The sequence below is a fragment of the Lynx canadensis genome, chromosome A2 (genome assembly GCF_007474595.2).
Source record: "Lynx canadensis isolate LIC74 chromosome A2, mLynCan4.pri.v2, whole genome shotgun sequence".
NCBI lineage: Eukaryota > Metazoa > Chordata > Mammalia > Carnivora > Felidae > Lynx > Lynx canadensis.
Window position 1 is genome coordinate 11737568 of NC_044304.2, and position 14550 is coordinate 11752117.

At 45.1% G+C, this 14550-nt stretch overlaps 1 protein-coding gene and 1 pseudogene across 1 annotated transcript; one reads left to right on the forward strand and one right to left on the reverse strand.

Moving 5' to 3' along the window:
- Positions 1 to 1838: 1838 nt before the first annotated feature.
- LOC115499860 (olfactory receptor 10H4-like) lies at positions 1839 to 2789 on the reverse strand. Its single transcript, XM_032592510.1, has one exon. The coding sequence runs from the start codon at positions 2787 to 2789 to the stop codon at positions 1839 to 1841; it is 951 nt and encodes a 316-aa protein (XP_032448401.1).
- Positions 2788 to 12389, forward strand: LOC115527910 (annotated as a pseudogene).
- The last annotated feature ends 2161 nt before the right edge of the window (positions 12390 to 14550 follow it).

The window sequence follows — 14550 nt, forward strand, 5'->3', positions numbered from 1 at the left end:
GGAATACCACACAGCTCTTTTGTGTATGTATTTTAAGAGTATTTAGAGTTCCCCATTGCCCTTGGAACAAACTCCCTAAGTGGACACCATGGTCTCACATGCTCTTGCCCTACCCACATATCTACATCTCATTCCAGCACCCTCTTAGTGACTTCCAACTCTCCCTGGTGAACTGAACATACCAATGTCCCCAAATGCACCATAGATAAGGACATCTTGATGGGGAGGGGTGGCATTAGTTAGTAAACCAATAATGATTAAAATGATGAAAGGAATCCCAAAATTGCCATAGACGGTTTTTTCAAGCTCTCGTTGTCAGTGTTCATGAGCAAAAGTGTCTCATGAACTCCTCTGGAGTCCGTGTTTCCCTCTGGCTGTGTGAAAGGGGTGTGTGCCTAGGGCTGCACCTGCCCTCCTTCCCTGAAAGGGGTCTCTTCCTTCTAATGACAGCCTTCTCCTCCCAGTCATGACCTCACTTCTCTCTGTAGACACCTGAGAGAGGCGGGTTCCTATTCACCAACTGCACACACGTGCACATTGTAATGGATTCCTGCTTCCCCCCTTCAAGGTGGTGTGACCCAGGACAAATTATCTATCAGATTTGCATTTTCTGTGTTTCAAAATTGTGAATAATAATAGAAGTGGGTCATATCTAAATGCGGAGAAATAATGATTTATTTTGAGACTTAGAAGAGTGAATGCATAGGAAACCCTTTCCACAACGTTTGGCAAATGGCAGGCACTCATATGCAACAGCCCTCCCTTGGTTTATTATTATAAAACACCTTCTGCCTGCAGCTCAAATATCTGGCCACAGCTTAAGTAAGAAATTTACATTAACAGAAGACCCCTTCCTGGATGCTCAGACATATGATTTCCCAAACCCTATCATGGAAGTTAGACCTAAAGTTGCATGTGACCCCTTCCTTCACATGTTGTGTGACCTTCACCAACATTTCTCATCTGCCAAAAGGGGTACCCACACCCTTGACCTTTCTTTGTGCTATCTTGAGATAGCACCGTGTCCTCCAACAGAGCCCGCAGATAGATGTAAGTACACAGGAATGAGAAATTGATGTTTTATTGAAAGTAATGTGGGGAAAAACAGAAAAGGATTTCCATAAGCAACACCCTTTAAACATTCTGTATGTTCTTATCCAAGCACTGAACCGTCTCCTCCCCTCACTCTCTTCCCCTCCTTCCTCCCACCCTCCCTCCCTCCCTCTTTCCCTTCACTTCTCATTCTGACATCCTTCACTCAACACCGATCAAGGTAGAAAAACTCCCTTAGGGTCTATCCTCTGCTAGGACAGAAGGAACTATATACACTCTCAACCAACTTCTTGGAGAGAAAGAGTTTATTTACTTTTTGTACATTTTTATATTAAAGGGTATATAAAACACTAGACACATGCCTGAAAGAAAAGCTGATGGCATTTATTATTATGCATACTTTTGTTCAGTCGTATGGTGATGAAGGGAAAGTCTTTCCTTCCTTCTCCATTTGAGAAGAACCATGGGCATCAGTGCCCAGACACGTCCATGTGATGCCCCCCCCAACTCATCCACAGGTACATAACACATTTGCAGACAGAAGTAATGGGATGGAGTTCATCACATGGGGTCTTGAACAGGAGATCATGATCTCTAGATCCTATGCAAGAGGGAGGCACACAAATTGGAGAAAAACGAATACCTAGCAGGTATCCAACACCTATAGATGCATTCAACAATACTTACTCAGTATTTTCTTATATAGAATCCCTACAACAGGCTTATGGAGATGGACTTTATCATCCCCAACCCTATTGTCATTTTCCTCACCGCCAAACTGGCCGTCAGGAGCTTAGGGGACTGAATTTTCTCTGGAAGCTTTTCTTTATGGCATTCTTGAGCTCCTTATTCCTGAGGCTGAAAATGATCGGACTGAGAAAGGGAGTGAAGACTGTATAGGTGGTGGCCATCAGGGTGTTACTGTCCATAGAATGGGGGCCCTTGGGCTTGAGGTAGATAATGGAGGCAAAACTGTAGTGCACAATGACCACCGTGAGGTGGGACACACATGTGGAGAAGGTCTTGTGCCTGCCCTCAGCAGAGGGGATCCGCAATATGGCGGCCACGATGAAGACATAGGAGAGGACGATGAGGAATAAACAGCCCATCAGAGCTGAGACACACACCAGGATCACAGCCAAGGTGACAGAGGAATTCTCATTCCCACAGGCCAATTTCAAAAGGGAAAACACATGGCATAGAAAATGGTGGATCACATTAGACCCACAGAAGGTGAGGTGAAAAACTATCAGGGTCACCATCATCCCCATGACTGAGCCACCAGCCCAGGTCCAGGACACCAGACGAGCACAGCTACGGTTGCTCATGAGCACATTGTAGCGCAGGGGGTGACAGATGGCCACGTAGCGGTCGTAGCCCATGATCATGAGCAGGAAGGAGTGGGTGAAGCCGAATGTGAAGGAGAAAAACATCTGGCTGGCACAGGCCGTCCAGGTGATGGTGCGGTGGGTGGAGAGCATGTCAACCAGCATGCGAGGGGTGACGGCAACGGTGAACAGAATCTCAGAGGTGGACAGGGCGCACAGGAAGAGGTACATGGGTGTGTGCAGGCTGTGCTCGCTCCAGACTGTGGCCATGATGAGCAGGTTCCCCAGCAGCGTGAACAGGTACATGAGCAGGTACAGCAGGAAGAAGGTGGGCAGAAGATGCTGTGGGAAGGTGGAGAATCCCACGAGGATGAACTCAGTCACCATGCTATAGTTCTGACCAGCCATGGGTGCTGCATCTGGTGAGATCAGAAGAGGAATGAAGGTGACCATCATGACAATCATGAGTGTATACAACAATATATGAAATGGGGAGACTACAGACGCAGTATGTTAGGATTGGGAAAGTGACCCGGATACTCACCGGTTCTGCTGTTCTTTAGCATGGGACTGAAAGTCATGAGCGGTGCTATAAATAAGAAAAAGAAAGAAGGTATGTATGGATGGGAAGGAAAGAGACATGCTCCTTAAACCAGAAAAAGTAAAGAATGAAGACATAAGGTACCACAGCAATAGAGAGCACAGTCTGCAGAAGACAAGATCGGCTCACAACATTCAGTATTTCTCACAGAATTACTCCAGCAGTAATCATTCAAAGTATAAGCTTTAAGCAAAACTAAGATAACATTCCCAATGGTGACACAAACTGTAAAGACACGGCTCGCCAACATTGTGGTCTGGTGATTTCTTAACACTCAAGAAAATGTGAGACTCTGATGGGTTCTTGTTTGGGTGCAGTACAACTCTCCGTTTTCACCATATTAGAAGTTAACACCGAGATTCTTTGAAAATACTTATTATGCATACATTCAAAAGAATAGTCACCTGCTCAATGTCAATACAAGTAACATGTTTTTAGAAAGTAACTACATTTACAAAATTAACATTTAGTAAGAAGAGTTGCTGTTTTTTGTTTGTTTGTTTGTTTTTACATTTTAACAAACTTGGATGGGAAACAAATTGATGCCCATACCTGCCTCTTCATTCAGCCTGTGGCAACATGTTGTTTTAGTTGAAGCATATGATGAAAAATGGAAAAGTAAGGAACTGATGTTCCCTCAGAAAGGGTCTCCAGGACCCCAGGGTCCTCATATCACACTTTGAAAACTTTTGGTATAAAATATCTAGGAATTAATGAAACACATGCAATACATCCAAATTCAGAAATGTTAACCATTAGTAAAAATGTAGGACGTGATCTGAATATATGGAGGGCAATCTACACTCTTGGATGGATGAGTGAATATGGTAATGATTACATCATCAGCACACCTACATTATGTCTATACTGAGTCTACTGTACATTTGATAAAAGTTTCCTTAAGTTCCTTCTGAAAAATAAAGTCAGTGCAAAACCATACCAATCTTGCAAAAATCAGCCCTGACCAGGTACAAAAAGATTGAGATCATACCATGCATATTTTCAGATCACAATGCTAGGAACTTGAAATCAACCACAAGAAAAAATTTGGAAAGCCCTCAGATATATGGAGGTTAAAGAACATCCTTCTAAGGAATGAAAGGGTTAACCAGGAAATTAAAGAAGAAATTTAAAAACACATGGAAGCAGGGGAACCTGGGTGGCTCAGTTGGTTAAATATCGGACTTCGGCTCAGGTCATGATCTTGCAGTTCATGAGTTCAAGCCCTGCGTCAAGCTCTGTACTGACAGCTCAGAGCCTGGAGTCTGCTTCGGATTCTGTGTCTCCCTCTCTCTCTGCCCCTCCTCTGCTCACGCTCTGTCTCTCCCTCTTTCTCAAAAATAAATAAACATCAAAAAACTAAAAAATAATACATGGAAGCAAATGAAAATGAAAACACAACAGTCCAAGCCCTTTGGGATGCAGCAAAGACAGTCCTAAGAGGAAAATACACTGGAATTCAGGTCTGTCTGAAGAAGCAAGAGAGGTCCCAAATACACAACTTAACCTTACACCTAAAGGAGCTAGAAAAGGAGCAGCAAATAAAGCCCAAAGCCAGGAGAAGAAGGGAAATAATAAAGATTAGGACAGAAATAAATGATATAGAATAAAAAAAAAAAAAACAGTAGAACAGATCAATGAAATTAAGAGCTGGTTTTTTGAAAGAATAAGCAAAATTGATAAACTCCTAACCAGACTTCTCAAAAAGAAAATAGAGAGGACCCAAATAGATAAAATCACAAATGAAAGAGGAGACATCACAACCAACACCACAGGAATACAAACATATACGAGAATACTATGAAGAATTACATGCCAACAAGCTGGACAATCGGGAAGAAATGGACAAATTCTTAGAAACTCATGCACCACCAAAACTCAAACAGGAAGAAATAGAAAATATGAACAGGCCCATAGCCAGGAAAGAAATGGAATCAATAATCAAAAATCTCCCCAAAAATAAGAGTCCTGGGGCAGATGGCTTCCCAGGAGAATTCTACCAGAGATTTAAAGCAGAGTTAACACCTATTATTCTCACACTGTTCCAAAAAATAGAAATGGAAGGAAAGCTTCCAAATTCATTCTATGAATCCAGCATTACCTTGATTCCAAACCCAAAGACCCTCCTAAAAAGGAGAATTACAGGCCAATATCCCTGATGAATCTGGATGCAAAAATTCTCAACAAGATACTAGCAAATCGAAGTCAATAGTACATTAAAAGAATTTTTCACCACAATCAAGTGGGATTTATTCCTGGGCTGCAGGCCTGGTTCAATGTTCACAAATCAATCAATGTGATCCACCACATTAATAAAAGAAAGGATAAGAACCCTATGATCTTTTAAATAGATGCAGAAGGGGCGCCTGGGTGGCGCAGTCGGTTAAGTGTCCGACTTCAGCCAGGTCACGATCTCGCGGTCCGTGAGTTCGAGCCCCGCGTCGGGCTCTGGGCTGATGGCTCAGAGCCTGGAGCCTGTTTCCGATTCTGTGTCTCCCTCTCTCTCTGCCCCTCCCCCGTTCATGCTCTGTCTCTCTCTGTCCCAAAAATAAATAAACGTTGAAAAAAATAAATAAATAAATAAATAAATAGATGCAGAAAAAGCATTTGACAAAATACAGCATTCTTTCTTGATAAAAACCCTCAAGAAAGCAGGAATAGAAGGAGCATCCCTTAACATCATAAAAGCCATATATGAAAAGCCCGCTGTTAGTATCATCCTCAGTGGCGAAAAACTGAGAGCTTTCCGCCTGAGATCAGGAACACAACACAGGTGTCCACTCTCACCACTGTTGTTCAACATAATGTTGGAAGTTCTAGCCTCAGCAGTCAGGCAACAAAAGTAATAAAAGTCATCCAAATTGGCAGGAAGAGGTCAAACTTTCACTCTTCACAGACGAATGATGCTCCACAAGGAAAATCCAAAAGACGCCACCAAAAAACTGCTAGAGCTGATACGTGAATTCAGCAAAGTTGCAGGATATAAAATCAATGTACAAACATTGGTTGTGTTTCTGTTCACCAATAATGAAGCAGCAGAAAGAGATATCAAGGAATCAGTGCCATTTACAATTGCACCATTAAAATGGATTAACTAGGAGAGAAATGCCCTGGCAGGGGAAGACGCATTATAGACATTATACACATCATTGTCAATTTCAAGTGTGACCCTGGAACAGACACCAAAACCGATCAAGTTGGCTGCACACCTCAGAAAGTACCCCAGTGTGATGCAAAACTTGATATATGGTAAAGGTGGGACACAAATCAATGGAAAAAGATGGGTTGTGTAAGAGTTTGTGGTGGGAAAATCCGTCCTGTTTAGAAGCAAAGTAAATGTGAATTTCTGCCTATAAACATACGCATGGGTGTAATCCAATTGGGTTTCTGACATAAATATGAAACATGATGCTATGAAGTTAATAGAAGAAGGTGGAGGAGAATAATTTTCTTGAACTAGGAGTGGGGATCTTCTTTTGTTTTGTGTTTGTTTTTGGTTTTGAGAGAGAGAGAGAGTGAGCAGGGGAGAGGGGAAAAGCCAGAGACAGAGAATCTGAAGCAGGCTCCAAGCTCAGTGTGGAGCTTGGCCAGGTCTTGATCCAATGGCCCTGGGATCATGCCCTGAGCGAAAATCAAAAGTTAGACACTCAGTCGACTGAGCTACCCAGGCACCCCAAGAAGGACTTTTTAAACTCCAGAAGCACTGGGGCGCCTGGGTGGCGCAGTCAGTTAAGCGTCCGACTTCAGCCAGGTCACCATCTCGCGGTCCGTGAGTTCGAGCCCCGCGTCGGGCTCTGGGCTGATGGCTCGGAGCCTGGAGCCTGTTTCCGATTCTGTGTCTCCCTCTCTCTCTGCCCCTCCCCCGTTCATGCTCTGTCTCTCTCTGTCCCAAAAATAAATAAACGTTGAAAAAAAATTTAAAAAATAAATAAATAAACTCCAGAAGCACAAACCTTACATGATTTTGAAAGATACAATGACATCAACAAGAAGCGTTTTTGTCCAACAGAAAATATTCCGGATCCAGTTAATGGAGACAGAAAGGTGAGAAAAATCATGTTCATTGTGCAAAAACGACCAAGGAATATGATCTGGAATAAAAAAGAAACCATTTACATCTACAACAAGCAAAAGCTCCATACAGAAATAAGCAGAGGAAAAGGAAGAAAAATGAGCAAAGGTTTGAGCAGAGAACTTACAGAGGGTGTACCACAGGCAAATAAAAACATGGTAATAAGAAAAAAGAGAGAGAGGGACAGAGAGAGACAAAGGAAGGAAAATGCAGTGGAAATTCAGTGTATATCTACTCAATGCCCCAAGTTAGAAAGTCCCCAGTGTTGATCAGTTTTGGAGAGAACGCAACCCTCGTGTACGGCCTGTGAGAGTGCAGAATAGTGGAAATGAGGAGTTCACGTGCTCTGTGCCCCAGCACATGTGCTCCTGAACATCTATCGCGATTGCTCAAGGGCATTTACAGGGGAGCATGTCAGAGGGTGTTTCTGTAGCATTGCTTTTACTGGGGAACTGGAAAGCCTGCTTGTCCATTCTTTGGAAGGGGGCAGGACCCGTGGGCTGGATGCAAACCCTGCAGCCCCAGCCAGGAGTTCGGTGCACACACAGCAGCATAAATGAACCCGTAAAATGTGTTGAATGAATGAAGCAAAAAGCAGGCGAACACTCCAGCATAATAACCTTTCGGCATATTAAAAATAGAGCAGCTGACACTATTCTGTAGGATGCTGTAACGGTGGATACATGCCATTATGCACCTGTCAGAATCCACAGAACCCACGACACAGACAGTGAACCCTAATGTATCCCGTGGGCTCTGGTTGTAGCCATATTGGCTCACCAACAGGAACAAATACACTATTCCAAGAGGTAAAAGAGGAAACTGTGTGAGGGAGAGAGGAAGTATGTGTTTTCCTGCAAACTTATAATATTTCTATAAAATCAAAAAGTAAAAATTTTTCTATGAAATTTAAAAGGATACAAATAATTCACAGCACATATATGCACAGAGAAGACAGTACGCATGTACAAGAGCACATGCAAATCAAAGCGCATACCTTTAGTATGGGAGAAGGGTTGTTGACACTGGAGGGAACAAGTGATCGAAAGGGAACGTGAGCAAAATAAGAGAAGGACGTGATGAAAACCAATGCTTGTCAAGCGCAGCAACCCAGAAACGTCATTGACTCAAACCTCTGCACCTGACGTCCACCATAAAACAAAACAAAAATGTTTTTATGAATAACTTGAGCTTTGATGTCACCCACAGCTCCTGAAACCCTCGGCTCTGGGGCAGGACCCAGCCATAATTGCACCCCCTGGTCTTACTGATGTGTTGTTCCGAAGGATCCCCCACAATAGGGGTCAGCCTGGAGCCTAGAGGACACGGAACCAGCAGGACAGGGAGGGACTTTCCCGGAGTGAGGAAGGCTGGGCTGGTGAGCTGGAAATAAAGCCTTCTGACCATGCAGCCTTCCCCCCTCCCCAGACCAGGAACCGAGACACCCGTGTCAGCCCCCTTCTGTGCCTCAACCCCCATCACTCAGCACCCTCTCCCCCTGCTAAATAGCTGTCTGTGTGCTCTCCTCCTATCCATCTGCATGGCTCCACCTCCCTCCCTGCACTGCTCACTGCCCCAGGCCCCTCCTCTGCTCCCACTGCACTCTGGCTTCCAGAGAGAACTGTCTGAAACGCACCCCAGGTGTGCAGTCATCAGGGCCAGGGTTCAAGCCCCAGCTTTGGTATGTGTGTCTGAGAAAGAACGTTCTAGCCCTGAGCCTCCTCTCCCCAACTGAAAAATGGGAGTAAGCAGACAACTATCTTCAGAAGGTCCAGAGGATTCATGGAAAGGGCTCCATGTTTACCTAACATGGGGGGTTATCCCTGATGCTGATATCTTCCCTGTCCTCTGAACTGCTTTCCTGTCATCAGTCTGTACCAGATGCACCAGTTGGTCACATTCCAAACTCACAGCCTCTGTAGTGCCATTTGTACTAGGCTGAGTGAAGAGCCCAGGACCCAGCATGGGCACCCTGAGAAGCCCCCCCTGGCAGGTGTCCAGAGCTAAAAATCTGTCTTACAACCCTTCAACCAGGCCCGGTTCCCATCCACTGTCTGAGTCTTGTTCCCAACAAATGTCCCATTATTGCCACCTACCCTGTCCCTTCTGGTGCACCTCTTGCTGGGCTGCCTCTTCCAGGAAGCAGCCAGCAGGGCAGGGAAGAAGACACTCTCCTGTGTTATTCTGTCAGCAGCACACAGGGGCAGGTATGGGGCCAGACCTCTGGGCTCTTGGAACTGATGCTGTGTGCTTTATCCCTGTTGCAGCTTCCCAGCAGGCTGTTCCCCAGGGCCTCCTCAGGGTCTGGAGTGGCCAAGAGGATCATCAGAGGATCTCTGGGGATGTGCAGCCCCTACTCCTTCCTCCAACTCCCCAACACAACCAAGACTCCCTGCTGTCTCTGTCTGCCCTAAGCCCCAGTCCCTGCTGAGGACTAGGAGCTCCCAGTCTTGGGGAAAACAGGGCTGGAGTAGATGCCCTCAATCCCTTAGGGTCAAGGAAGAGTCAGAGGGAAAGCAGGAGCTGGTGCAGCCCACAGTGGGAATCCAGAGCTCTGCTCTGGGGTCAGGGCAGCTGGAGGGTGTCCCAGAATAAGGGTAATTTAGAGCTGGGTCTTGGGGACTGATTTCCTTTGGTCAAAAGAAGTTTTCAGTGTCTCCTGGTCACACTGGATAGCCCCACCTTCCCCCACTGGTCAAGTTCTACCCTATCCCTGTTGTCCTGGTGATCCGAGCCGGAACATCTCCATTAGTATGTGCATCCTTGGGCTATAATAACACATTTGGTCTTTGTCCACTTCATGCCACACAGTTCCTAAAGCCCTTGTCTCAGGAGTGATGATACTGGATTTTGCATGCTAAGGAGATGCGTGGTGGTTGGGAGCCCCTGGATAGTCTAGGAAGGAGGCTGCTCCCCTGAACGGCCAAGGTGAGATCAGAGAGCTGGGACTTCCAGGTGGGGAGAGGGGCTATGGATTGATATTCAATCTCCAAGGACCAATGATTTAATCAATCATGTCTGTGTAACAAAACCTCCACAAAAACTCCCTAAGCAATGGGAATCAGAGACCTTCCCATTTGTCAACACGTGGAGGTGCTAGGAGGGTGGTGTGTCCGGAGAGGGCATGGAAGGTCCTCGGTCCTTCCTCCACACCTTGCCTGATGCACCTGTTTCACCTGGCTGTTCCTGACTTGTGTCTTTTATAGTAAACTGGAAAGAGTAAGTGTTGCATTTTCCTGATTTCTGTGAGTCATTCCAGCAAAGTATCCAAAATGAAAGGGGGGAATTTAGAAACCCCAACTGTGAAGTCCCACCAGACAAAAGTGCAGGTACCCTGAACACTGAAAACTTGTCACTGGCATCTCCAGGTAGTTCGTGTCAGAGGTGAACTGAATTATGGGACTGCAAGTTGGTGTCTGGGAAGCTGAAGAATTGTTCATTGTTGTGGGAAGAACTCACCCATTCGGTCTTAAGTGTTAGGCGTAGAAACAGCTCACTTCCTGTGTCCCTCTGTCCAATCAGCAACACAGTCCATTCTGCCTCTGAAATCAACCTCCAGTCTGCCACTCGACCCAGTCCAGGATGCCCACGCGCACCTCTGCCCATCTCTTCCTGTGTCTGCCCACCCCGCCGGCCCTCAGCAGCCTGCTTCCCTCACAGCAGCCAGGGGGACTCCCTACAAACAGGAATCTGACCATGGTGCATGGGCTTAAAATGTACCTCTTGGTATAATTACTTTGGAAATCCATTTGGCAGAATCTATTCAAGCTGAACATAGGTATCCCCTATGACTCAGTATTTACACTGCTAGTTTCAGACCCAACATAACATGTAAGTATTAATCCACGAAGGAACATGTAGTAGACGTCATAGGACCCCCAAGAGGAAACATCTACAAATATGTTGACATACTCAATTACCATACACATCTTTTCTGTGTATTTAAAATTTTTTTAAATGTTTATTCATTTTTGAGAGAGAGAGAATGGGAGACACAGAGTGTGAGTGTGAGGAGGGGCAGAGAGAGAGGGAGACACAGAATCCAAAGCAGGCACCAGGTTCTGAGTCGTCAGAACAAAGCCAGATTGCGGGGCTTAAACCCACAAACCATGAGATCATGACCTGAGCCGAAGTCAGATGCTTAACCAAATGAGCCATCCAGGCTTTCCATCTTTTCTGTATTTATTTTGAGAGTATTTAGAGTTCCTTGGAACAAACTCTTTAAGTGGATGCCATGGTCTTGCATGATCTTGCCCTACCCACCTATCTGCCTTCGCATTCCAGAATTCCCTTAGCCACCTCCAACTCTCTGGGCTGTGCTAGACAACGATTGTCCCCAAATGCACCATGCCTCTGTCACTCTGAACCTTTGCACTTGCTATACTGTCAGGAAACCCATCTTCCACCTACCTGCCTTGCCTGAATCATACTTACACTCCCTCATGTCTCAATGTAGACATCACCAATTGCCAAAGTCTCTAAATCCCAAGTGGGATCTGTGACCCTCGCCAGCTTCTTCAGATCCCTAGGCTGCCTTCATCACATCTCTGACCATTCTGTGCTGTCATCTTTGGTTATATGACAGATTCTTTCACTGGACCATGAAAAGAGAGAGCAGAGACCTAGTTCTTGGGTATAGCTGGATCCCATCACCTATAATATTTCCATATGAAATAAGTGTTGAATAACATTTCTTTACTATATGAATGAATAATGAGGGCAAAGTGATGTGAGGACACAGAGCAGTCCTTTCTGTTCATGATCATGGGCTATGACTGCTACATAGCCATCTGCCACCCCCTGTGCTACAATGTGCTCATGAGTCCCCACAGCTGCCCCTGGTGCTGGGCTGGTGGTTCAGTCATGGGGATGATGGTGACCCTGATAGTTTTTCACCTCACCTTCTGTGGGTCTAATGTGATCCACCATTTTACCTGCCACGTGCTTTCCCTTCGAAAGTTGGCCTGTGGGAAGGAGACATCCTCTGTCACCTTGGCTGTGATCCTGGTGTGTGTCTCAGCTCTGATGGGCTGCTTATTCCTCATCGTCCTCTCCTATGTCTTCATCGTGGCCGCCATATTGAGGATCTACTCAGCTGAGACCTTCTACATGTGTGTGTCACCTCACTATGGTCGTTGTGCACTAAGACTTTGCCTCCATTATTTACCTCAAGCCCAAGGGCCTCCATTCTATGGACAGTAACACCCTGAAGGCTACCACCTATATAGTCTTTACCTCCTTTCTTAGCCCAATAATTTTCAGCCTCAGGAATAAGGAGCTTAAGAATGCCATAAAGAAAAGCTTCCAGAGAAAATTCAGTCCCCTAAGCTCCTGATAGCCAGTTTGCTCATGAGGAAATATGGGAGAAGAGCTGGGGATAATAACTTCTGTTTTCATAGGACTGAGGTAAGATATCACTCATCATCAGGGAAATACAAATCAAAACCACAGTGAGATACCACCTCACACCGGTCAGAGTGGCTAAAATTAACCACTCAGGAAACAACAGATGCTGGTGAGGATGTGGAGAAAAGGGAACCCTCTTCACTGTTGGTGGGAATGCAAACTGGTGCAGCCTCTCTGAAAAGCAGTGTGAAGGTTCCTCAAAAAATTAAAAATAGAACTACCTTACAACCCAGGAATAGCACTGCTAGAATTTACCCAAAGGATACAGGAGTGCTGATGCATAGGGGCACAGGTCCCCCAAGGTTTACACCAGTGCTTTCAACAATAGCCAAATTATGGAAAGAGCCTAAAGGTCCATCAACTGATGAATGGATAAAGAAGATGTGGTTTATGTATACAATGGAATATTACTTGGCAATGAGAAAGAGTGAAATCCTGGGGCGCCTGGGTGGCTCAGTTGGTTGAGCATCTGACTTTGGCTCAGGTCATGATCTCATGGTTCGTGAGTTTGAACCCTGCATTGGACTCTGTGCGGACAGCTCGGAGCCTAGAGACTGCTTCGGATTCTGTGTCTCCCTCTCTCTCTCTGCCCCTCCCCAGCTTGCACTCTGTCTATCCCTCTCTCAAAAATAAATAAACATTAAAAAAAAAAGAATGAAATCCTGCCATTTGCAGCAACGTGGATGGAACTGGATGGTATTATGCTAAGTGAAATAAGTCAGTCAGAGAAAGACAGATTCCATATGTTTTCACTAATAGGTGAAACTCAAATAAATGAAAATATACATATCGTTGGGTGTTGGATACATGCTGGGTATTTGTTTTTCCCCAATTTTTTATACCCCTCTTACATGGGATCTAGTGATCATGATCTCTTGTTCTTGACCCCATGTGATGAACTCCTTCCCATTACTCTGCCTAAGAATGTGTTACCTTCTTATGGGCAGGTGGGGGGCATCACATAGATATGTCTGGGCAGTGACGCACAAGGTCTTCTTGAATGTTCATGCAAGGGAAGATTTTCCCCTCCTCCAACATAAGGATAAAGAAAATTAAGCAGAGTAATTATATATGACTCAGCATTTCATCCAGCACTTTACCAACCGTTTATACTACTGTCTTTTAAATTATAACAAATGCACAAAATAAATTAAACTTTTAGTATCTAAGAAGATGATTTACTATGTATAATTTCTCGCTCCCTTGGAAGGGATAGATTCTTAAGGAGGTTTCCCATGTCAAATTGGGTTCAGAAGGTGACCTGGAGAGAGAGAGAGACAGAAAGAGATACAGAGAGATAAGTAGTGGCATAGGAATCCTTTAAATTGATCTGAACAGACACTTGAATAAAATTGGATATGGGGCCAAATCTGGGAAGGGAATGAAGAATGAGCAGGAAGTTGGTAGCAGGGTAATTTTCACATGAGGAAAGGAAAGGGAAGGGAGAGTGAGAGAAGAAGAGAGGGGGAGAGGAATAGGGAGGAAAAGAGAGAGAGAAAGGGGAGGGGGAGCAGTGCTTAGATAAGAACATAAGGCATGTTAAAAGGGTTTTGCTTTCTGACAGGTTATGGAAAGTCTTTTCCCTTTTTCCCCACATTACTTTCCATAAGCATCAATTTCTCATTCCTGAGTTTGGAAGAATCTATTTGGGGGATTTGTTGTAGGCACAGTGCTATCTCAAGATGCACAAAGAGAGGTCAAGGGTATGGGTACCACCCTTTATGCAGATGAGAACAGTTGGTGGAGGTCACACAACATGTGAAGGAAAGGGTCACATGGAGATTGAGGTCTGTCTGACTCCCATGCTGGGGATTGGGAAACCATAGGTCTGAGGATCCAGGAAGGGGGCTTTCTGTGGATCTAAACTACTACTCAAAGGTGAGGCCAGATGTTTGAGTTGGAGGCAGAAGATGTGATATAATGTTAAACCCACAGCTACCAGTCACCTCGTGAGCATACAAGACTCTCCTCGGTGGTCAATAAACAAGGACAACACAGGAGAGCAAATATTTGCTTGGTTATATCATAGAGAGGCTTATGTTGATGTGGACCCTCAGGCTCGGATCACCAGGATGACAGGGATAGGGTCG